A 25,732-nucleotide genomic window follows, 5' to 3' on the forward strand; every position below is an offset into this window, starting at 1 on the left:
TGGGGTGAGAGAGGCTCGAACTCTCGACCTCAGGATAACTCAGAAGCTATGAGACCTACGCGCTAGCCAACTGCGCCACCACCCCGATATTGTCAATCTTCTACCCATATCCAATTTCAGCTCTGTGGTAAGTTAATCTTAATCTTCAAAGTTAATCACGACACTCCTAGATTTTAACGTGATTGGTGACGTGATGTGCTTTGGGGACCGTCGAAACTTCCCGGCACCAAACGAGCTCTACGTCCACCCGCGTCCACGTCACCCCCACGAACACCTCCAACGTAAAATCACCGACATACCCCCGAATCAATTGAAGGCCAGCGGGGGCAAATCCGGAACATAAAATACACTCCCCGCTAAGATTACCCATCGCCATCTTCTCCCACCACGACCCAAAAACCCACCCATCTTTCGTCATCATTTCAAACGCCCCCACCTAGGACCGATCGACAATACCCAACGCGGACTCCGACCCACCCTTGACCGATCCATGGAGATCGCCCCGGCCCCGCCGCCGTCCGCTGACCGGGACATCCCAATCGATACCGGCAAGACGTCGTCGTCTCAGGAGAACGAAGCGAGCGCCGCGGCGGCGGCGGCGACGACGACCTTGTCTTCGTCGGCGTCGTCGGTGGCGGTCAAGTACGACGATGAGGAAGAGGAGGAGGACGTGTGCCGGATCTGTAGAAACCCGGGCGACGCCGATAACCCGCTCCGGTACCCGTGCGCTTGTAGCGGAAGCATCAAATTTGTGCACCAGGATTGCCTCCTGCAGTGGCTCAATCACAGCAATGCTCGCCAATGCGAGGTTCAATTCTCTCTCTCTCTCTCTCTGATCGGATTTTGTTGAATTTTGTCCATTTCGGTCTCTGTGGGTGATTGAATTGGTGTCTGCAATCCCTCAAATTTTCAAATAAGAGTTTGGAATTGATTAGATTAGAGTTATAGGGTTTATTTTACCTCTTTTGTTGATGATATTGGTAAGGGAGTTAAGCGGTGTCGTTTTGAGTAATCAAAACGAAGTTGAGCTTTTTATTCAACTCTGAAATCATTTTCCTGTTAGTTCATCATTGTATTATGGGGGTCTTAACTCAACCATATGATATGAGAACCACAAGATTATTGTATGCTAGTGTGCGTGGGAGTGCTTCCGTTTACTAGATAGAAAACGAAAACGAAAGAGCAAGATATATTTGAAATTTGTTTAGGATTGTGTGGTGGGAGGCAATGGTTTAGAGAAGAAAACAATATCGTTGTGTTAGTAAGAAGCTAAACTCCAGCATTACGCCCAAGTTCGAAAGGCAGAAGTTGCTACGTGTTAATATCCTAGCGGAGGATTGTGAACTGTTTTGAGCTTATACCATTTATCTTGGACCTTGAATAAATCTAATCAACATATAAGTTGGGTTGGATTTCATTGGGAGCTCCAACATGGTGGTCCTTTATTTCTTATCTTTTTCAAATTGTCATTCAATCTGTGCTTAAGCTTACTGGTGATTTAATTTTATGTTCTCGGGAGCTCATGATTACTTTACATGCATTGCAGGTTTGCAAGCATGCATTTTCCTTCTCTCCAGTTTATGCTGAGAATGCCCCTGCAAGGCTTCCTTTTCAAGAGTTTGTAGTTGGGATGGCAATGAAAACTTGCCATGTTCTGCAATTCTTTCTGCGCCTTAGTTTTGTGCTTTCTGTTTGGCTCCTCATTATACCTTTTATTACATTTTGGATATGGCGGTTGGCTTTTGTGAGGAGTTTTGGTGAAGCTCAGAGATTATTCCTTAGTCATTTATCCACTACAGTAATCCTTACCGATTGTCTACATGGGTTCCTACTTTCTGCTAGCATTGTGTTTATTTTTCTCGGGGCCACTTCTCTGAGGGATTACTTCAGGCATTTACGTGAGCTAGGAGGACAGGATGCTGACAGAGAAGATGAAGGGGAAAGAAATGGTGCCCGTGCTGCAAGGAGAGCTCCTGGACAAGCTAACAGGAACTTTGTTGGTGATGTGAATGGGGAAGATGCTGCCGGAGCACAAGGGATTGCCGGAGCAGGTCAAATGATTAGAAGGAATGCAGAAAATGTTGCTGCTCGGTGGGAGATGCAGGCAGCTCGTCTTGAAGCTCATGTGGAACAGATGTTTGATGGTCTGGATGATGCTGATGGCGCCGAGGATGTACCGTTTGATGAGCTCGTTGGCATGCAGGGACCTGTATTTCATTTAGTTGAAAATGCATTCACTGTAAGTTTTCGTTTTGCTCTTTTCCTCCCTCTTCTTTAGATTATGTTTCCTGATAAATAGTTAATGCTCTTATATTTCTATTTTTAGGTTGTTCTCTCTTTTTAATTTTCTTTCTCGTTTTGTTTCTGATTGTTCTGGCAACTATAGCTTGTTTATGCATCTGTATTGTGTGTGCTAATTGGTTGAGGTCAATTTTCAGTGGTAGTGGCTCATTTAGGAGTCTTTGTTGTATAAGGATTTTTTTATGTAATTTGTATAAATACATTGAATGGTTCCAATTCTTTCTTCAGGTTCTGGCCAGCAATATGATATTCCTTGGTGTAGTAATCTTTGTGCCTTTCTCAATTGGTCGGATTATACTCTATCATTTGTCTTGGCTTTTCTCCACTGCTACTCGTCCGGTATTGTCCACGGTCATGCCACTCACAGAATCAGCCCTTTCCTTGGCAAATGTGACATTGAAGAATGCATTAACAGCCGTAACGAATGTATCATCTGAAAGCCAACAAAGTGGTATGGTTGGCCAGGTTGAAGAGACCTTGAAAGCAAACATGAGTGGACTAAATGAGGTAGCAAACAATATAAGTTCACCACTTTCAGCAGACTTCCTGAAAGGGGCAACACTTGGGACATCAAGGCTGTCTGATGTTACAACTCTTGCTATTGGATACATGTTTATATTCTCCCTAGTTTTCTTCTACCTTGGCATTGTTGCTTTGATTCGGTACACTAGGGGTGAGCCATTGACTTTGGGAAGGTTCTACGGTATTGCTTCTATGGCAGAGACAATTCCATCTCTCTTCAGGCAGTTCTTGGCAGCAATGAGGCATTTGATGACTATGATTAAGGTTGCATTTCTTCTAGTCATTGAACTGGGGGTATTTCCATTGATGTGTGGATGGTGGCTAGATGTTTGCACAATAAGGATGTTTGGGAAGTCCATGTCTCACAGGGTTCAATTCTTCTCAGCATCTCCCTTAGCCAGTTCACTGGTCCATTGGGTTGTTGGAATTGTATACATGCTACAAATAAGCATATTCGTCAGTCTTCTTCGAGGGGTATTGTACTTTGCCATCTTAGTCGTATGACTAATTTGCTTTTCCAAACACCAGTTTTACATGTATTTTTTGTCCTATGTTCTTCCTGCAGGTTCTGCGTAATGGAGTTCTTTATTTCCTTAGAGATCCAGCTGATCCAAACTACAATCCCTTCCGCGATCTTATTGATGATCCGGTGCACAAACATGCCCGCAGGGTCCTGTTATCTGTTGCGGTGTATGGGAGTTTAATTGTGATGCTGGTGTTTTTACCGGTTAAACTAGCTATGCGGATGGCACCTTCCATTTTTCCTCTTGACATCTCGTAAGATGACCCTCTATTCTTCCTTGTCACTTATTATTCTCTAACTGCAGTGATATTTTTGATATTTTATATTGTTCTCTAAATTGTGCCTTTTCCCCATTGGCAGGGTGTCGGACCCATTTACTGAAATTCCTGCGGACATGCTTCTTTTTCAAATATGCATTCCATTCGCCATTGAGCATTTCAAATTACGGACAACGATTAAATCCCTCCTCCGTTATTGGTTTACGGCAGTTGGTTGGGCACTTGGTTTAACGGAATTCTTACTTCCCAGACCTGAGGACAATGGTGCTCAGGAAAATGGAAATGCAGAGCCAGGTAGACAGGATAGAGTACAAGTTCAACTAGGGGTACATGATCAGGCTTTGGTGGCACTTCCAGGTGCTGATGATCCTAATGCGGGCATTCTTGCATCAGGGGACTCAATTGTCACAGAAGAGTATGACACAGATGAACAATCTGATTCTGAGTAAGTTTGGAGAATCCATACAAATTGATTTCATTCGAATCCTATCTTGTATTATTGCAGGCTGATTTTCAAGAATTGTCCTTATTGTGCTACCTGAATCTAATTTTCTTGGTTTGCTTTCCTGCTTTGAGATAGAAAACTTGTAAAAAAATTGCAGCTGTTCTTACTAAACAATTTTATGTCATGAAGTCCTTTTTTTTCATATACCTGTTTGCATCTTTGAACTGTGTGTTTTAGTTGATTTTATTAACCGGTTTTATGTCTTCTAGTTACTAATATCTTTTTCTTTTTGTTTTTCAGAAGGTACAGTTTTGTGCTTCGCATTGTACTCTTGTTGGTGGTGGCTTGGATGACGTTACTTGTCTTCAACTCTGCCTTAATAGTCGTACCAACCTCACTTGGAAGGGCAATTTTCAATTTCATTCCTTTTCTCCCTATAACACATGGAATCAAGTGCAATGGTAATTTCTCTTCTCAATGTTACGTTTCATACATCTGAGATACAACTGCTGAATTTTCGTGCCCTTTCTTTTTTTAGATTTGTATGCTTTCATCATTGGAAGCTACATAATATGGACTGCTGTGGCCGGAGTAAGATACTCAATTGAGCATATTCGAACAAAGAGGGTTGCAGTTCTGTTAGGCCAGATCTGGAAGTGGTGTGCCATTGTTATCAAGAGTTCCGCACTTTTGTCAATATGGGTAAGAATCATTTGGTTTTTTACTCCTATAAATCCTTGTTTTATATCAGGTTCGTATGTGTTTTCATTCTGACATACATTTATTGTTTCAGATTTTTGTCATTCCGGTATTGATTGGGCTGCTCTTTGAGCTTCTGGTGATCGTGCCGATGCGTGTGCCTGTTGATGAAAGCCCAGTGTTCTTGCTTTACCAGGACTGGGCATTGGGCCTTATTTTTCTCAAGATATGGACTAGACTGGTACGTGGTCTTATAAAATAACCTGTTGCATAATGTGTGCAACTTCTTTACGTTGAGGATTTTCTATCGCAAAGTAGTTTGGTTTTTATTTTTTATCGCTGGTGCTTGTTATGCGCTTGTGCAGGTTATGTTGGATCACATGATGCCACTGGTGGATGAAACATGGCGAGTAAAGTTTGAAAGGGTGAGGGAAGACGGTTTCTCTAGGCTGCAAGGTCTTTGGGTGCTTCGCGAGATTGTATTCCCAATCATAATGAAGTTGTTGACAGCCCTGTGTGTGCCTTACGTACTTGCCAGGGGGCTATTTCCTGTTCTCGGTTACCCATTAGTGGTGAATTCAGCAGTTTATCGGTTTGCCTGGCTGGGATGCCTTTGCTTTAGCCTGTTGTGCTTTTGCGCCAAGAGATTCCATGTCTGGTTCACCAACCTTCACAACTCAATACGTGACGACCGGTATCTAGTTGGTCGTAGGCTTCATAACTTTGGAGAAGCAATCGAAGAGAAGCAAAACGAAGCAGGGACATCCTCGGAAGTGCAGGGCTCTAACTTCGAGACCAACGGGCTAATCCGGTACGACCGAGAAGTTGATATAGGACTCCGGCTAAGGCACGTTAACCGAGTTGATGCCTGATTTCCTAGACAAATCAGTAGGTCTTGGTCTTGGTCTTAATCGATGCCGGTTTATGAAGCTTTAGATATATACGTCCCGATTTAGTATTGGTTTTGAACGTCACCTCCGTGGGATGTGGATGGTAACAAACGGTATTCAAGTATCTGTTGTTAGAGTTGTCTTCGAGTTTGTGCATATAATGCTTTCTTAAAATAGTAAATTAGAGTACATGAATGCAAAATTGTCTTAATATACTCGCATGTTTTTACCTCGCGTTTAGTTATCGTCCATCGTTGGGTGTTAACGCCCATCAATTATTCGTCTGTCATGCTCTAATTGATTCTTAGTTATGAAATTGCTTTGTTGCCCCTCTCGCATTGCAAACATCGACAACGCGTTTCTAAAATACCGGGATTGAAATTATTTTTCATAAAATATAGAAATTTATCTGAGGATTAATTGTAATAATTTGGTATTGTACTCTTCCTTTATTGTGTCGCACTTTCTTCACTGGAATACAAGCGTACGGTAATGATAACGGTTGATATATGGGCACGGCTTGGTTTGGTCTGGTTTCATTCTCACATTTAAACTGGAATCGGGAAATATTAACGGTTCAGTTCGATGCGGTTTGCTTAAATTTATTTCTAAAACTGTACTATTCGATTCACGACGGTTACAATTCGGTTCATGGTTTTGAATAATAAATCGTTTGGATCTTACAAACATATATTTAGAGCACAAAAAAAGGTCAACGGATTTTTATACTAAAAGATAGTAATTGAATCACACAACAAAATACATGCATGACCAATCATAAAGAATGATGAACTACAATAGAAGAATATTTATGCCCACCCCTAAATATACCGAAAACTGAATGAGAAAATGAAGACAACAATCAATAGATTGAAAATGGATCGAGAAAATGAAGACTGCTGAAATTACGACTCCTGGCATAATAAATTATTTATGACACGAGTACAGTGTTAGCATAATATCTCGTGCCAATAACACAAGGACATGCGTTAGTCTCCACATGTTCATATATCACTGACACGTGAGCCACTATGCCGGTGTACACGTGTCATAAAAATTGCTCTCCCTTGCACATGGTTATTTTAAATTTACATCATGAATCAATACCTAGCAACCCAACGGCCATACAAGTCTCTCTTCTTGTTTCAGTCGTGTTGTTATCAGATCCAAATTTTTTCCCTTCGAATCGTCCCCCATCAATTCTAATAATTTTTTAAGTCCAGTTTAGATGTGTAAAAACCACAACCCAAGTGCTCGGCTGAGCAGACTCCACATCCTGAAAACGCATGGGGAAAAGGAAGCCAGCATCTTTCCCGACTCGCCGCCGTAATCCCATGATCTTCTCTTGACAATACTTTGGAACAATTTGACGTTCAAACCCACATCAAATTCAATCACAGGAAATGTAATTTGCAGAGTTGAAATTGTTACAGCCAGAGCAAGTCAAGTCTTGCATATGAAAAAAAATATACTCGGATCATTTGGTGCTGCTGTAAATTGCTCTGGCCATGTAACAATTTCACTCTGGAGACAACACTTCTCAGAGCCATTCGTTGGCTCCAAATAATAAGGAAAGCAACATGTGCATAGAAGTATTTATGCATAAACGTCACAATCTCAAAATAAACTCCGAAAGCTCACGGAAATACACCAAAACCAGCTTCTACCTGCGCAAGAAACTTCTCAAACTAATCCAAACCACACCCTACAAGTATCTCAATCCATCATTCCGAAGATAAAAACTCTCACGAAACAAGGTTTTCATTGAGTGACAATGAGCCAAGTTGATCAGCTGCATTGCCAGCTTGCTGTTGCTGAGCAACGTTCCTCAGAACATCCATAGCCTCAGCTACCTTTGCCTTCAAAGCTTCAGGCGACTCGAGCAAATGAAGAACTTCAGTCTGATCCATCTCCAGAAGCATGCCGGTAACCTTTGCTGCATTGTCAGGTTCCAGCTGTTCCACGAGTGGGTAAAGATTCTCACCCAGCATCTGCAAATTTCCCCCAAAAGACGATTTAATAATGGGCATACAGCTTAGTTTAAGAGAACGTATGAAAAGCACTAGGAACTAAATTTACAGAAACTATATTTCCATCTCAGAACAATTAATGGACAAAGAAACACAAAAGCATACCGTTCTTTGCTGCTCTGGTGTGGCATTTGCAAGAGCAGTAGCCAAAGCCCCTATTGGAATTGTTGGCTGAGACAGTGCTGCATCACGGATAGGCATGCCACCACCGCCGCTGATGTCATATGGAACAGAAAACATGCCTCCAGCAACACCAGGCATGGGACCATCAGGTATACCTCGACCAGATGGGTAGCGGTAGACACGCCCCCTTGGTAGCATCTGTCAGTAAAAGGTCATCAGATAAATGTTAACAAATAAAAATACTAAAGACTACATCAGGACAACATGCATCCAACCTGCTGTTGCATCATGGGAACTGGTTGCTGGTTTTGCTGGACAGAACCTCCACGTCTGCCACCAGGACGCTGCCCTTGCTGCCCCTGCTGAACCATTGGCACAAAGAAATTTGGCATTGGAGCCCCACCAGGCCTCATACCAGGAACAAGCTGCTGCTGATACCCAAATCCAGGCTACAAAAGAAAAATAAAATAAAAATACAAAAAGTCAGGTAATTGGGGTAACACTTTAAATCTGTGTCCAGTCATGCAAGTACACAACTAAAACTAATCAAAACCTGAAACAGCAAAGTGCCCAGAAACACTAGTAGTTTAACTAAGACCAGTGAACAACTTATCCATATATAAAATGATAAACAGTGAAATAAAAGAAAAAAAGGTAAACCGTCAAAAGAATGAAATTCTTTACCTGGGAGGGAATGATAGCAGGTGGGCCTTGACCATAGAATATTTGTTGTCCAAGACCTGGACCACCAGGAGGGTACATTGGCATACGAGAAGCAACTGGAGGTGCCATTGCAACTGGCCGCATTTGAGAAAACTGAGCCTGTGCAAGCAGCAAATGTCCATAACACAACAATACTAAAACGATTTTGCCACATGTTAAATAGTATAAGTATCTTCAAGATATTTTAGTATGCACCCCACATTAAGGATCTTGTCGGAACATAACTTATTGCATACAGAAGAACTATTTATCAATTGATGTTAGGCCAATCTTAAAAGTATGATGTGTGGGAGGACAAATATAAGGCATACCTGTAGCCTTGCTCTTCTATCTTCTTTTCGTTGTGCAAGTGCAACATACAGAGGTTTGCTTACAATCATCTTTCCATTCATCTCCAATAGCTATAAAACAATAACAAAAATAAAACTTTTATTTCTTTAACAGTAAAAAGAATTTATGTGCTGGTCTTTCTGTTTATCTCCCATTCTGCTCATCCCACCCCCATACTTATTTTCACTAAACACTATTATTGAGGAATAAAAGACGCGCGCACACGCTCACCAACGCAATAAGAGCCCCCATATTCTACAATATTCATAAATCCTAACCCCTAATGTTTTTTGGGTTAAAAGATGAGGGCAGCCATGAATCTCACTACCCATGGTTGGTCATGGCCGCAAGATTAAAATATTGTCCTTCTACAAAACCAAAATGAGGGAAGTTGGAATAAGACTATAGAAGCACTATATTAACCCACGCAGGAAATCAACTTACAGCTCTATTTGCCTCTTCAGGAGTTGAGAATGCAACAAAACCTGATCCCCTACTAACTCCACTAGGGTCTCGCATGACCTGATCACATGTCAACAAACAAAAAAAAACTATGTTAGGCCATACCAATACAAAATGATGATGGTTATTACACAAGTGCATTGCACTTTGCAATTCAAAACAGGGTCCACACAATACACACCTTGCATGAGGTAATAGTCCCAAATGGAGAGAATAGCTCCTGAAGTTTATCATCAGCTATAGTATCATCCAAATTTTTAACATACAAGTTCGCGCCTTGATACTTGTCTGCTGCCTCTTTCATACTCTGTTCAAATCGTTGTTTCAATTCATTTTCCCTTTCAGATTTCTTCTGGGCCTTCCCAACATACCACTCCTTATCATCAAATTTCTTTCCATTCAGAGCCTCAACAGCTCTAGCAGCATCTTCAGCCCTTTCAAAATTGACAAACCCAAAGCACTTCGATTTTCCATCTCCATCCCTCATCACAACTTCACTAGTGGTTATCCCAAATTCAGAAAAAACTTTTTTCAAATCTTCCTCAGTAGTTGACTCTGATAGATTCTTTACATAAACATTGTTGAATCTTGACTTGTCAGCAGTACTGTCCCTTTCCTGCTTCCGGAGGAAAGGACCAACAAAAACTTGCTTATCGTTTAAAAGCATACCATTCAACTTCTCTATAGCCTTTTGGGCAGCTTCTTCATTGTCAAATTGTACAAAGCCATAGCCTTTTGACTGGCCAACGGAGTCTGTAGCCACCTTGCAAGAAAGGATGTTTCCAAATGCAGAAAATGTATCATGCAAGGCTTTGTGATCAATAGCTTTGTCCAAATTCTGGAAAAATTAATGCAAGTAAAGGTGTCAGGAAGGATATAGGACAAGTAAAACTGAAGACAACCATAACATGAAAGTATAATGGTGTTGCATAAAAAGTTAAAAAAGGAATACCTTAATAAATATGTTTCCAGACCCACTTTTGCGAATACTAGGATCACGATGAGAGTACATAATCCTAATGGGCCTTCCATTCACAGGAGAAAAGTTCAACACATCCAAAGCCCTAGCAGCTGCCATCAATTCCAACTAAAGATGTAAGCAAGATCAAAACAAAAAAGAGTACTGACTAATCTAACACAACGCAAAACAAAGGAAGGGGAAAAATACTAGGTATCTCCAATCTCTATTTCAAGAACAAAACATAAAATTGCATGTATGTATGCAGCTATTTATGAGGCACAAGTTACTGTAAAAGGTTTCTGTCAAACCTTTTCAACTCAATCCTTATGTTAATAAAAATCATACGACAAAACAAAAATAACTCATGGTCCTAAGAAAAATGACACATAGCTCAACGAATAAGAGCAAGGCATCCCAATTGATCCAGGTTTTCAAGCTGTAATTTCAACTTTTTTCTTCTTGAAAAAGATACTATACAAAAATCTTTCCAGGAAGTACTGCTTAAATTTAATTGTTCATTGGCACAATTGTTTACAGGAAACCAAAGTATCCTCCTTTTTTGGATTCTAATCACGATGGCCTCCATATGGTAAAGAAAAATTCAAAGTAAAATTGTAAGAGAGGCCTTAGAATATCCATCTAAACTGATCTTTACGTGCAACAAAAAACTATAAAACCATGAAATGAAGCCAAAGAATTAAAACCTTTATTATCTCAGCCATAAAAGATAGGTCACTTAAACGCATCGGCAGGAAGGAAAAATTAATGACAAAAATAAGTACATTGCCAAATTTGAAACGTCGGTTCATAGGCAATCACAATTATACCAAACAAAAAACACATGCTTGTATTCACTTTCCCCACCTAACAATAATCCCTGTTTGCAAACACTAAAGCTCTTAACAAGCAACACGTGGGCACATATCCATCACTTAGTTTCGATTTCTTTCGACACTTAATCGAATAAACACAGTTAAACACAATCGGATCCACTCACCACACCTAAAAATTGTAACTTTCAGATAATAAACACGATATTGGGCTGAGTTTACTTAGCCTCCGCAGCTGCCAATCCGGCATGCACAAACATATCTTAATTAAGCATCCCTAATCAGCTATTAATAAGAAAAACCCATGATTTAAATCACATAATTGAGCTTAAAAATCCATAATAAAGTGAATCAAAACCACTAACCATCTTGTGGGTTGGCGAAATTCACATAGCCATAGCCAAGCGACCTCCGGGTGGACAAGTCCCTGCAAACCCTAACCGAAACCACCTGACCCAGCTGGTAGAACAGGTCGTAGAGCTGCGAATCGGTGACGTTGGGGTCAAGATCGCCAACGTAAAGCGACGTCGTCACGAACTGGTTGGCTCCTCCGCCACCGTTCGCCGCAGCCGCCGCTGCTGCCGCGTTCGCATTCTGAGCCGGGACCTGCTGAACTTGCGCCATCTTCAACAGACAAAAAAACCAATTTTTTTTTCCTTTTTTCAAATATTTCAACTTTTTTTCTTTCGTTTTTTCGATAATCCTCCCTCTCCTCTTTCTACTGAACGCTCTCCAACTGCTCGATAAAATTCCGCTGAGAAAAAAGTAAAATAAAAGACTCGATTTTTTTTTTTTTTTTTTTGGTTTATTGGGTAGGGAGGAGAGGGAAGGGAGTAGAAGGATAAATAGTCGGAGATCCGCCGGTGGGCGGCGGCGCGTGAGTGGGAGAGGAGAGAGATGTAGAGCTAGAAAGAGGAGGAGAGAAAATAGGAGAGATGATTTTCTTTCCTGCTGCGGGCAGCTGGAACTGCACTAAAGGACTGGGACTCGCGGCTGTGAGAGTTTATATAGTGGGTGAGCTTGCGTGAGCCCTTGGATGATACGAGGGTTGCGATCTGGACTGTTGTTTTGGAGGAAGTGGGCCCGCGAAGAGGAGTTTGCTTGTGGGAGATCAACGGCTGGGATGAGCGAAGCGTGGGTTGTGAGGTACAACTACCGGTAACGATAGAGTTTTTAGATAAGGTAGGTTTTGTCTTTGTGGGGTTGGCGTGGGGGCCGTCGGGTGGCGTGTGAGCGCGTCAGACGTAGGTTTATTGTGGAGTCAAAACGCAACACATTGGTGAATGTTTAGACTTCGTCGGAGGGACGATGCGTCAATTAGTAATATAGTTTAGTGGTATTTTTTTTACTTATAAGAAAGACATCTAAAATTTGATTTTAGTCAAAAGTGAATTTAAACCATATTATTATTACTCATTATAAGACTAAGCTCAATTCCTCTCCCTTAGTGTTGATAATATCGTTAAGGATGATGTTATCCACACATCCGTTTTTATCTCTCACACATTTATCAATTTCAAGCCATCGGATCAAATTAACTTAAGAAGATTAATGGACAAAAATTACAAGAGTGTGTGGAAGATAAAAAATGGTGTGCGAATAGCACTACCCATTTGTCAAATGATGGGTTTGGTTTATTCGGTTCAGCTTTTGCAAACTGAAAATCAAATCGAAATTACTATTTGGTTTGGTTTAGTTTGGTTTTTACAATTTGTACCTTGATTCAATTTGGTGTCGGATTTTCCAAAAAAAATCTTTTTAACCTAGAAATTGGAGAGAAATGAAGAAAAAAAAATCTAGAAATTGGATGAGGAAGATCTCCTATTTGTGCTTGCTCGCAGAACATGGTATATCAGAGGGCAGATTTTTGCTCTTCAACAACGGACCCTAACTTTTATGGCTGCTCGAGCCACTATTTCCCACTTGCATGTGTGGCTTCGCTTACTTTTTTTTTTTGTCAATGAATAACTTTTATTAAATACGAATCGAAATGTTAACATCAGAAGCCAAAGTGTTAAACAATCACTCAGGCTCCAACTCATCCCAAGAATGTACACCCCTCACACGCGTGACATAAGATGCCACAAGATGCGCAGCCTCATTACAGGCACGAGGAGTGTAAAGAAACTCAATAGAACATAAATGTTGCTTAATAGTAGTAATATCCCACATAATAACTTCCAAAGTTGCATCAGGTTGTAACTTCCCATGAAACATATCAACAAGGATCTTAGAGTCAGTTTCCAAAAGAACAAAGCCAAAACCCCGTTCCACTGCAGCCATTACCACCATCCTCAAAGCTTCCACTTCCGCCATGATGCTTGAATCACAAAGAACCTTCCCCACACCACCCGCACCTATAAAAATCCCGACGAAATCTCTCGCTACCCACCCATAACCACCCACACCATCATGACTACACCAGGCACCATCGCAATTTTTTTTAATTACTCCAAATGGTGGCTTAATCTACCCATTCAAGATCATCCCACACTCATATTGCCCAGGGACCTTGCACGGCAGGAGCTCCTCATCACTTTCCACAATCTCCTCCCATTGCTGCCAAAATAGATGCATTGCAACCGTTGGGTCAATCACAATCTTCTCAAACACCACACTATTACGACACTTCCATATTCTCCATAAACCACATATCACCCAACGCATAAGCGCACAAGCATCCTCCATCTTACCATACTTATCACACAGCCAAACCCAACACTGCATAAAGTCATCTCCCCCAACCGTAGTTGCATCCAATTGGAGCGGAGATCCAAACCAAAAGACATGAGCAAATGAGCATTTAAAAAAAATATGTACCTGGGTTTCCTCTTCACAATCACAAAATGGGCAGCTAGTACTCAATCGAATCCCTCTTTGTTGCAAGTTGGTACGAACAACCAATATATTTCGACATCCTCTCCATACAAAATGACGAAGCTTCGGAGGCACCTTTAAACTCCACAGATTCCTCCATACCGAAGCCATATTATCAACCCTACTAGACTGCCCTACTCCTTGCTGACCAAGTTCACCATTCCTATCCATTTCCTGGGTTATCAAATATCTAGATTTCATCGAATAAATTCCACTTCGAGTGTAGTGCCAAATAAGACGATCAGAACACCCAAACTGGCTTAACGGCATACACAAAATAATTGGTGCTTCATCGACACTAAAACACCTCTCAATGATGTCACGTTTCCATGTTCCATCAGTAGACACCATATCGGTAACCAACTTGGGCATCTCCGGATGTGGTGAAATAGGTCGAAAGGTTCTTTGAATAGGTAACCAATGATCCTCAACAACCTGAATAGTCCTCTCATTACCAACCTTCCAGCGCAAACCAGCCTTCAATATTTTCCTCCCTTGTAAAATTCCCTTCCATCCCCATGAAGTTCCTCGTCCGAGTAATGCTTCAAGAAACGATGAATTAGGATAGTACTTAGCCTTAAAAACTCTAGCCAACATAGATTCTGAATTGTATACCAAGCGCCACCCCACCTTGGCCAACATTGTTAACTTAAAATAAAAAATCTCTTTAAAGCCCAAACCTCCAGTAGCCTTTCTATTTGCCACTTTTTTCCACGCAAGCCCATGAACACCCTTTTTCGTCTTCTGATCCCTCCATCAAAATCGTGCTATTACATGCTCAATTTCCCTTGCCAATTGAATAGGCAATTGAAAACAAGACATAGTATAAATAGGTAAAGCCGCAACAACGCTCTTAATAAGCACCTCCTTACCGGCTACCGATAAAAACTGTTCCACCCAACCATTGATTCTTGCATCCAATTTATTTCTTACCTCTTCAAATACTTTTTTCTTTGAAGCCCCCAAATCAGATTGTATACCTAAATATTTCCCGAAACCTTCCTTATGCGTAATCCCCAGAACTTGTGATAATTGAGCTTTCAACCCCGGAGAACAACCCACACTGAAATGGACAGAACTCTTATCCAAATTAATAAATTGGCCAGAACCCACAACATACCGATGTAGCAAATATTTAATATTATATGCCTCAAACTCCGTAGCTCGACAAAATAACGCGGAGTCATCCGCAAAAAATACATGGGATATAGGCTCAACAACAGATGTGACAAATATACCTCGAAGACGTCCTACCCGCTCCTCATAATGAAGTAAGGATGAAAAGCCCTCTGCACAGATGAGGAATAAAAACGGTGCTAGCGGGTCCCCTTGTCTAATCCCTCTACGAGGTGTGATATATCCCATAGCCTCGCCATTAACAACCACACTATATGACACAGTTTGCACACACTCCATTACCCATTGACAGAACATATCATCAAAGCCTAATTTATGCATCATCGCATTAAGGAAATACCATTCAACCTTTTCATAGGCTTTTGCCATATCTAGTATCATTGCCATATAATTAACATCCTCATCATTCCGATGTTGCATAGAATTGAGAAGTTCATGAACCACCAGGACATTATCATAAATATGCCTTCCAGCCACAAACGCCGATTGAATTCTAACTAATCACCTTAGGAAGAACTCTTTTTAATCGATTAGTCAAAACTTTAGAAATGAGCTTATAGATCACATTACAAAGTGAAATTGGTCTAAACTGAGACATTTTCGTTGGATTCTCTACTTTGGGAATAATCACAATATTAGTATGGTTCAAATCTGGTAACATACGACGAGAGCAAAAGAAAGATTTAACCATACCTAACACCACACCTCCAACCGTCTCCCAGTGATGCTGAAAGAAACCCGCATTAAAACCATCCGGACCCGGTGATTTTGTAGGGTGCATATGATATAAGGCATTTTCAATTTCCATATCACTCACAGGGCCAATCAACAGATTATTTTCCGTAATCCCCACCTTACATGACGCACATTGTAAAATCTCTATATTCTCTGCATGCCAATCCTAGGAAAATAATTTTTGAAAATAATCTACAACAATGCCATGTAAACATTTTGTGTCCGTGCACCAAGTCCCATCCACCTCTTCTAGGCCTCTAATAGCATTCCGTCTTCTATGTTTCATGGTATGTGCATGAAAAAATAGGTATTTTTATCACCTTCGCGTAACCATTGAACACAAGACTTCGTACGTCAAAAAAACTTTTTCCCTTCGAATAACTTTCTGAAGCTCTTCTTCCAAACTTTGAATACGGTGCCCGTCGAAATACGGTGCCCGTCGAACATCCATTGTTGATATGTTGCTCGGAGAACCCCCTTCAATCGACAGATTTCTTTCTGCTCATTTCGACCCTCCTTCTTACTCCACAACACCAATCCATGGGCAACCCTCGTAGCATATGCACCAAATTCTGTTCAGAATACCCACCAACCCTTTCCCCCAACATGCACGGACCACATCAGCACACTTTTAATCATGGTTCCATCTTGGGTCATACATAAACCTTGTCCTACACCGGGGCTGCTCCACTTCCGTTGATAGCACTAAGATCGCATGATCCGACCCCTCCAAAATCACATGATTCACCACTGTTTGCTAATAACATTGAAACCATTCATGGGTAGCAAAAGCACGATCAAGTCTTTCCTGGATAAAACCGTCCTCCTACCTATTGCTCCATGTAAACGGGTATCCTACAAACCCCAAATCTAACAACCGTGCTTGAGTCACAAAGGATCGAAAACACCTCATACTCACAACAATGCACTCGTTACCTCTCTCATTTTCCGAGTCCAATAATAAGTCATTGAAATCGCCCATTACCACGCACGGCTCAAAATAGGACAAAACACGGTCTTGTACCAGCCCTAATTACGTTGCCCTCATACGCTCATCCGTACTCGCATAAACAATCACCAAACGCCATTTGCAAAGCCGTATCGTATCCTCAATCAAGACCTCAATAAAGAAATCCCCATACTTCACCAAAACCACATCATTTGCATCATTCCAAAACACACACATACCACCAGCACGTCCTCTAGGTTCAACAGCATGCATGCATGCCAAACCAAGCCTCCGCTTCAAATAATTGTACCGTCGACTATTATTTTTAGTTTCTAAAAGAGCCACAACCTCAGAGGAATGGAGTTGATTTTGCTCCAAAAGATCATCAACATATAAGCCTCATTGCGATCGCAGAAACCCCTCGTACGTGGCCCTCGCTTGGTAACAATCAGACCTTTGAATTTTGTTCACCCGTATCTCACCTTGGCCAAACTCCTCAAACTCACACCCATCATTCTCCCAAATCATTTTCATTCTTCCCCTCGAAACTGCTTCAATTGTAAGAAGTAGATTGAATGGATCTGAATCTTGTGATATCAGCACTTCCCCCACACCCATATGAACTTCCACATATGGTATATTAAGGTCAAAGTCCCTACGTGGTTGCAGGACCTCAGTACTTTCCCCAATGGCCTCAATCTCATCCGGGTGGCTCAATAATTTAATAGTCCCAGCTTCAGGTGTAATGGTTTATCCTCGACCTATAAGCCTTACATCAAAGGCTCGTTCTCTTTCCAATCGTTGCCTTTCCTTCTCCTCTTGTTCCACAGCATATTTTCGATGGACCTCCTCATCAATGATACAGTCAGAATGCCACCCAATAGACGATGAAAACGCACCAATCCTCCCCCTAACACCCCACTACCCAACACCGCGCCCCACAATACTATTTCCTCTCAGATCATACTCCGCATCAAGGCCACATAATGCATATAACGCTTCTGTGTCAACCTCAGAATCCTCGTCCCCAAGCCTTTCCTTCTTACACTATCGAGTTACATGTCCCACCTTCCCAAAAATAAGACAATAATGTGGAAGTCCCTCATAATGAAAGTTCACCCAAAGTGACCCATCATCAGAAAATTCAACGTTAGCTCCCCTCATGAGAGGCTTATGTACATCAATAGAGATCCTCACCCTTAGGAATCATCCAATACAGTCTCGACCATCATCTTTATCAACCCTTACCACCACGCCAATCAAACCTCCAATTGCCCAAGCCACCGCTTCCATCATATTTAGCGGCGGAATTTTATGTAATTGCACCCACAATGTAGCCAAATAAAGAGGTTCGGCCCATCTCCCACGACGAGCCCCATCAACAACCAAGACGAGATCGTCTTTAAACAACCATGGTTTCTTCGCCTCCAAAACCCTAGCCATATCTCTACGGCCTACAAAGCAAGCCATGAACTGCGCCCCACCCAAAGCTCTGATGGATACCTCATCCCTTCCACGCCACAGATTTGTGAACTGATCAATAAAGCCACTCTCATTCACCATCTTCTTCGAGAAAACCTCAGCCACAATACTGTAGTGAAACCCCAATAAAGCCCCCTCCACATCCTTCTTCTCTATCTTTATGCTGCCTTTTTCCTTTGCAGACAGAGAAAGACTCACTCCAAACCTTGTCGCCAAGCCCTCCATATTCTGCATGCCCGCCATAGTCACCTTCACAACACATAAAACCAAGCCCAAGCCTACTCGTACACCGTCCAGTTCTTTAAGATCTCAGAAACAGTGTATACAATACTCTACTGCATATCGGTGCCTGAACCTTAGGGTTTCAAAAAGAAAATCGTCAAAAACCCTAAGCTCCTACTTTCTTCGACTTTTTCTGCCTTTTCATATGTGGGATGAAGTTCAACTTACGGAGTTAATGGTTTAGTTATCGAAAGAACATATAACATAGAGAGAGAAAAGAGGAAAAATAATGATAGGGTTTCAAAATTTTGAATTTCAACAAAAAAAATCATGTAATGACTTTATTTAATGTTTAAGATAAAACCCAACTTAAATTAGTCCAATCAACAAGGCCCAACCAAAATAACGTAAGGAGTTTCCAGTTTTACCTTGATGATTTTTAATTGTGCCGCTGTAGTGGAAGCTTCACCAAAAAAAAGAAATAAATTTCTCTTCTTCTTTTTTCGTCAAAAGATCAAAAGAAGGCTCAAAAGATCAAAAGAAAAAAATGGTTGTGCAATGGCCTACTCTCCTTCACCCCCCCCCCCCACGTCACTTGGATTCTAGGTTTCTTACTTTTGGCTTATACTTTTGTGGTGTTTCAGATAACTCTCAACCTCTTGGGAATTATGGTTCTTGTCAGCCGGTTGAATTTAGGAATTAATTTATTCAAACAAAGAACCTTAGATCAAATTTGTTTCTCACAATTAATACTAGCATAACTGAATTTTAGCAAACAAAATAATTTTGTGCAGATTTTCAAATTTATAAAGATGAGGGAGAGAGTTTAATGTCATTGTTGGACGGAGTTAAAGTTCTTGACTTATTATTTTAATCACAAAATAGAAAGCCACATGGTTGATTTTAATTTGTCAGGAACACCACCTGTAATGGTGAGATGTGTGTTCTTGTCACCTCGAAATTTTTTTCACTATTATGCTATAAAATTAATTAATCATTAATTGGCTTAAAAGAGGAGTAGGATTCTCTCCTCCTAATCTCTCCCCTTATTTTCTCTCTTATTTAAACAGTTATGATTAAATTACGTCAACATAAATTATTTTATATACTATTTCTAAAATTGAACCAAAATAACCTATACTATTTCTAGAAAAGAACAAAATAAACACTATTTTTTAAACTACAGCAAAATAACGAACATTCTTTCTCAAACTGAACCAAAATAACCCACACTATTTCTGGAACCACAACAAAATTATGCACTATTTCTGAAAACTAAACCAAAATAACTCACACTGCAAAATAACCATACTATTTCTGAAACTGAACCAAAATAAACCCACACTATTTTTGGAATTACCGCAAAATAACTTACACTATTTCTGAAACTGAACCAAAATAACCCACACTATTTCTGAAGCTACAACAAAATAACCAACACTATTTCTAAAATTGAATCAAAATAATCGATACCATTTTTGGAATTACAATAGTGGTAATACTAGTATTCAATTTAAAAAATAGTCATTGTTCAATTCTACAAGTGTTTAATTTTAGAAATAGTGGTAGTACCAATGCTCAATTGTAAAAATAGTGGTAATGTTCAGTTTGAAGATTTTACATTTTGGAGACTTTTCATTTGTTTTATAATTGATAACTTTGTTTACTTATGAAAATATTTTAGCTATTTGATCTTCTGTTTTTTCCTTGAAGAATCTTAAAGTAACAAATTTATATAGTTAACCCAAGAAAAAGTAAACATGACAAAAGTTGAAGAGGCTACTTGTAATGTAGGAAAAAGTGTACTAGGTAGAAAAAAAAAGAGAAGACAAAAAAAAAAAAAAAAACAAACAAACAAAAAGTCAAAACACATAAGAGAAATAGAAAAAGATGTGAGGCATTGTCCACCACCATGTCTGAACAAGTGGGTTCACTTCCAAGCTTTCCATTATAAGTAATAGTTTTAGTTTTTGGGAATTGTGTAGAGGAAAAATGACAGTGGGAATCGTGGACGTCGGAGAGGGAAAATGGAAGTGAGGATGGTGGACACCAGCTCATCACTTTCATGTTTAATAAGAGCAACTCCAGCCTTGCTGGTTGCTCGGGCGTCAGGCGAGGAGAAAGGGCCCTCGGGCCGGTGGGAGCAAATCCAGCGGGGAAGGGCCTGAATGAGGGTGGGAGGTCGAGCGAAAGGGGGGTGGGGAGTCGACGGGCCTGTGGCCCGAGGGTTTTGTATTTTTTTATTTTTTTTGTGTCAGAGAGAGAGAGAGATAGCTTTTATAATTTTTTATTATTTAAACAAACATAAAAAAACTATTATTTTTATTGCTTATTGCCAGGGGGGAGGGTTCCAAGGGTGGAGATGTAAATGGTAATTACTGTTCATTAATGGTAATTACTATTCATTTAAGGCAGTTACTGTTCAATATGGTGGATTGAATAGTGGATTGTCAGGGGAGAGGGCTCCATGGGTGAAGTTGCTCTAAGGTAACAGACTTGGCTAGTTTCCGTTAGGGGTAAGTTTGAAAAAAATATATTTAATTCAACCCATGAGTATTTATGTTTGTAGGGCCTGTGTTCATGAATAGTTTTATTATTATGATGAATTTTTAAGCTTTTCTTAGTTAAATAATAGTTTATGGTGGTTTCTAGTTAAATTAAAGTTAGTTCAAGTTATTTTTATTAGAGCTCTAAAAATAATATTAAACAAAATAAAAATAAAGTTAAGAGTAAATTACATTTTATCCTCTCATGTCTGATTGCAAGTACAACCTCATGTATTATCTTTAAAATATTTTAATTGCATGCAATTATTATTATTTTTTGTGATGTGGGAGTGGTATTGAAGGAAGACGAAGCAAGGCAGAGCATATTAACAAAGTAGTAGATGGCAAAGGCAGCAGCCAGCCCGGATTCATTTGTAATGCTTCTGCTTAAACCGAATGGTGCTTTACTTGTTCATCCACCCAACTCCACTTCTAATTCCATCGGGGAAATTATTCAAAATATATTATCTACGTGACTGCGCGCTGCCCCTCAATTCTATTTTCTTTCCTTCTCTCTCCACTGTTCTTGTTGACGTCGTTCGATTGGAACGACATCGAGCCTCGTCAAATTGGTACTTCCAGCGTCGACACCACCTGGCCAATTTGGGACATCCAAAAAGGGGGTCGTCGAGTCGCCCAGCTAGATCTGCGCCACCAAGCAGCCTCCTGCCTGTCGTTGCTGCAATTCCTTCTGCACCAACCCGCTCCAATACCCACATGCTGCACCAGATCACAGAAACTTGCCGTTCGCTGTTCTTATTCGCATATTGTCGGAGTTCGATGAAATTCTTGGCACCAAGAACTCGATTGTCGCGGCTTGTAAAATGACCATGAGAGTTGAAGTTGAACATTTTGAACATTTTCTCTGGGTTTTGTACTAACAAATGTGGGCTGAAGTTGAACTGATTAATTTTTGCAAAATTGCAGAAATTTGAATGAATTTGTCGATCTAAACAAGCGAGAGAGAGAGAGAGAGAGAGAGAGTTGCGGTGGTGATGGGGAAGGCGCTGACTGCGGCCTGCGGCCCTAGGGTGGGAAAGATGTGGGTTTTTTTTTTTTTTTTTTTTTTTTTTTTAAATTAAATGAATTGTAAGAAAACTAATAAAAATGGTTTGAAAACTGAGTTTTAATGATAAGGACAAAATAAAGGATAAAGTGAATGGTACCATAATTGACTTTTTAGTGTAAAAATATGATTTTTTGTTAATGTAAACAGTATCTGGAGTTTTTCGTTAAAGTTCATTTTACTAATTAAATATGTTTTATTAATTGTTTGGCTATGTGACATAAGTTAGCAGCCACGTCAGCATAATATGAAATTTATATTTGTCATGCCATCACTTAACGATTAACTTAATACTATGTTTGGATAAGGGAAATAAACTTAGAATTTTGGTAAAAGTCTAAATTTATAAATTAACATGCACCAATTCCCTTGTTTGGATTCATAAACATAGAAATTTAGAATTTTCACATGGAAAAAAAACTTGGAATTTGGGACCTCCAATTCCCAAGTTCAAATTCCATGTAAATAGGTGTCATTTTCCAATTTCTATGATTTAGAGTTTAAAAATAACAAATTCAGTATGCAATTACATTATTCTTTTAGATTAACCAAACAAGAAAATTTACAAATTCTTGAAAATAAAATCTTGTCATTTCAATTTCTGTCATTTTAAAATTCCTTAGTAATCTTAAATTTTTTCATCCAAACATATTGTAACAGAATTTCTAATAGATGTATGAAATTGTAACTTACCCTAAAATTAAAGGACAAAAATTTTGACAAATTTTTTTTACACTCATTTCTAGCCTTTAGATTTTAGACAGCAGATGTTGCTTATCGATACTTAACACATAAAATACCCTGTCTTCGAAATTCCCCAATAAACTTTCGTAGGATTTCCACACACGTGTTTAAGTACTCCCAATATTAGCAGTAGAACTAGGGACTTCTTTTGATGAACCGACATTATATGACTCGTTCCATTCCATTATTTCTTTGAACCAACGAAACCATTTATTTTTTTTACAAACTATAGCATTAGTATGTTAAATTATTAAATATCAAAAAGGAAGGAGACGGGTATGGATCTAATCTACACCAAAGTTCAAAGACACTTTTCGTTACTGTAGTAAAGTGTATCTGCAAACCCAATACAACGTTGGCTGTTTGTGTCTCGTTTGTTTTGTTTCTTGTATATGAATCCGCCCGACATGATGACGATGACTGAGAGATGTCTTCTAATTAAAATCACAGAGCTTGTGGAATCATATTGAGAATTGCTGGTGAAGCATCGAAATCCTAACCTAGTTTCGGCAATGCTTTGGATTTGGCAATCAAACTAAGCAAGGCATTTGCAGTTTCGTCTCTTGATCTGGTGCTCTTCGTTGCTCTCTTCCTGAAGACAGTAATCCTGGCAATGTTCGGTTGCATATGTTACGTTAAGCTTAAAGCTTGAACAATACGACTTTCTGAATTAAGTGTCAAACGTTTCTTCTATTCATTTATTTTATCTTAATTTCTTACTAATCTGTAAGGAGCTATACACATATTTGATTCGATTCGAGTTCTTTTGGGTTTGGTATTACTCAAGCCAATTTGGCAGATGGCAGCTACCCAAACCACTATTCAAATCATATGCTTTGCTAGTACGTAATGACATTATACATATTCTACGTGTTGTATTCGATTTGCATGAAAAAAAGAAATTATATACGGCGTGCTGTATTCGATTTGCATGAAATTTCATACTCCAAGTGATGTTAAGATGCTAAATTGCCAAAAGAAATTTCTTTAAACGGTGCTTTTGTTGAATCCCACATTGGCCAGAGGGAAAGGAGAAAAGCAATTTAAATAAGATTATCTCACTCTAACTAAAACCGAGACCATTTGTAATAAAATTCCATACTTTACGGATTAGGTAGGTGGTAATTATCAAGTTAGGGGACAATATCGGTGCTATTGGAGTGAGGCCCTCGGCTTGTCGACCTGAAAAATTCAACATGGTATCAGAGTCAGGGAGCTGGTGTGTACTGTACACTCATGTGATAGGTGGTTCCCATTGGCCTGGCACGATGATGGTGGGTTTCCGTGACCCCCCATGTAAAGTGAGTCCTCTTGGCTCCATATGGTTGTTAATGTGTGAATCTCCCACATGTGACCCAAGCAGGTGTGTACTATACATCCACGTGATGGGTGGGTCCCCTTGCCCCACACGATGATGGTGGGTTTATGTGGCCCCGCGTGTAGGGTGAGTCCCATTGGCTCTACATGGTTGTCGATGTGTGGATCTTCCACGTGTGATTAGACCTGGCATTTTTCACCTGACCCGTTAACTCGATCCGACCCAACCCGTTAAAATTAGTATTTTGGTGGGTGATAAACGAGTCCGGTGGTTAACGGGTCAACCCGTTAATTAGTTGTTAAATAACGGGTCATTTTGGGTGAACCCGTGAAACCCGTTAACCACCCGTTAAGACCCGTTATGAAGGACTTTTGTGTAATTTCAACAATTCTAATAGAAAACCCTTAAGGCTCGTTTGTTTGACTGGATTAGGAGGGACTGGACTGGACTAGACTGTAGTCCCTTGTTTGTTCCACAACCGGACTAGCTTAGTGGGATTACCCTTCACTTGCCTCGACTAAGGGGCTCGCTAGATCGTCTTAGCGAGACCCCCCGAATACCAGTGGACTAGTAAGACCGTCATCTCTCTCGTCGTCCCGCTCTGCTCCATAACCTTGCCGGACCATTCCACGACCAACGTCGCGTCCTCATAAGTCTCTCAAGGCTTCCTCTTCCACTTCCTCTGCTTCGTTTTCTTCGATTTTGTTATGAAGATTCGTGAAATTGTTAGTGGGTTTTGAATGATTTCTGGGTTTAATCGATTATGGGTTTTGATTTACTTGTGGGATTTCTGCATTTTGATTTATTTATGGGATTTCTAGGTTTTGATTGATTTCTGGATATTAATTTGATCCACAAATCAGTCATATTGTTTTAGGAGAATATTTGATCCTGCAGAGAACAATCGTCTTCCTCTGAGAAAATCATTCCGTGCATGTCCTTCGAGAGGCCCTGTTGTTATTCCCAACATCGATCTCGTCGGTTATGCCTATCAATTCGAGTAAGTTTGCTGCTTAATCTGTATGTTTTTTCTGTCATGTTTATTTTGTGTTTAGTTGCACAGAAAGTTATGGAAATTAAATGGTGGAAAGAACTTATTGTCCAAGCAATATTTACATAAAATCGCGAAAGCCATTCATGTACAGGTTATAGTTTTGTTTTAATGGTTTTTTTCTGCAGGGCTGTCTTGAACTTATGTCGCGGAGTGGGATAAGCATAAAGGGAAAGAAGGCAGTGATTGTTGGCAGAAGTAACATTGTTGGATTACCAGTTTCATTACTGCTTTTGAAAGCAGATGCTACTGTTACCGTAGTCCATTCCTGCACACCTGATCCAGAGAGTTTCATTCGCGAAGCGGACATTATTATTGCTGCAGCAGGATAAGCAATGATGGTAGGCAATTCATAGATTATAGTTCCTTGGTATGTCGTAACATCGTCTTATGACATGCAGGTGTTATCTTATCTCGTATTTTTTGGCTTTCCATGAAAAAATCTAGTACTTAGTTTCATTCTAGTTAGAAGAATAGGACTAGTTGTT

General features: G+C 40.1%; 2 protein-coding genes and 1 non-coding gene across 3 annotated transcripts; 1 reads left to right on the forward strand and 2 right to left on the reverse strand.

Annotated features, from left to right (window-relative positions):
• TRNAM-CAU (transfer RNA methionine (anticodon CAU)) lies at positions 1 to 85 on the reverse strand. Its single transcript is given in 2 exon segments — positions 1 to 36; positions 48 to 85. It is a non-coding gene; the product is annotated as a tRNA-Met (tRNA).
• A 99-nt stretch (positions 86 to 184) lies between these two features.
• Positions 185 to 5,887, forward strand: LOC103428221 (probable E3 ubiquitin ligase SUD1). Its single transcript, XM_008366316.4, has 9 exons — positions 185 to 808; positions 1,547 to 2,239; positions 2,530 to 3,297; positions 3,389 to 3,600; positions 3,707 to 4,069; positions 4,370 to 4,530; positions 4,608 to 4,771; positions 4,863 to 5,009; positions 5,134 to 5,887. The coding sequence occupies exons 1-9, from the start codon at positions 491 to 493 to the stop codon at positions 5,638 to 5,640; spliced, it is 3,333 nt and encodes a 1,110-aa protein (XP_008364538.3). The 5' UTR covers positions 185 to 490; the 3' UTR covers positions 5,641 to 5,887.
• A 1,338-nt stretch (positions 5,888 to 7,225) lies between these two features.
• On the reverse strand, positions 7,226 to 12,277 carry LOC103428218 (polyadenylate-binding protein 8-like). Its single transcript, XM_008366313.4, has 9 exons — positions 11,483 to 12,277; positions 10,279 to 10,397; positions 9,508 to 10,164; positions 9,309 to 9,386; positions 8,846 to 8,935; positions 8,496 to 8,633; positions 8,087 to 8,260; positions 7,794 to 8,009; positions 7,226 to 7,649 (listed from the first exon to the last, which is right to left on the reverse strand). Exons 1-9 carry the CDS (start codon positions 11,739 to 11,741, stop codon positions 7,404 to 7,406), a joined length of 1,977 nt encoding a protein of 658 aa, XP_008364535.2. The 5' UTR covers positions 11,742 to 12,277; the 3' UTR covers positions 7,226 to 7,403.
• Positions 12,278 to 25,732: the final 13,455 nt, after the last annotated feature.

The sequence above is a fragment of the Malus domestica genome, chromosome 05, assembly GCF_042453785.1.
Source record: "Malus domestica chromosome 05, GDT2T_hap1".
NCBI lineage: Eukaryota > Viridiplantae > Streptophyta > Magnoliopsida > Rosales > Rosaceae > Malus > Malus domestica.

Bases quoted from the DNA above. Each gene is read 5' to 3' on its own strand.
- LOC103428221 (XM_008366316.4), top strand. From the start codon at position 491: ATGGAGATCGCCCCGGCCCCGCCGCCGTCCGCTGACCGGGACATCCCA. The intron at 809-1,546 runs GTTCAATTCTCT...CATGCATTGCAG, and splicing joins GCAATGCTCGCCAATGCGAG to GTTTGCAAGCATGCATTTTC. The intron at 5,010-5,133 runs GTACGTGGTCTT...GCGCTTGTGCAG, and splicing joins TCAAGATATGGACTAGACTG to GTTATGTTGGATCACATGAT.
- LOC103428218 (XM_008366313.4), bottom strand. From the start codon at position 11,741: ATGGCGCAAGTTCAGCAGGTCCCGGCTCAGAATGCGAACGCGGCAGCA. The intron at 10,398-11,482 runs GTTAGTGGTTTT...AATTGATGGCAG, and splicing joins TTTCGCCAACCCACAAGATG to CTGCTAGGGCTTTGGATGTG. The intron at 8,936-9,308 runs GTAAGTTGATTT...ATTGTTTTATAG, and splicing joins CTGAAGAGGCAAATAGAGCT to CTATTGGAGATGAATGGAAA.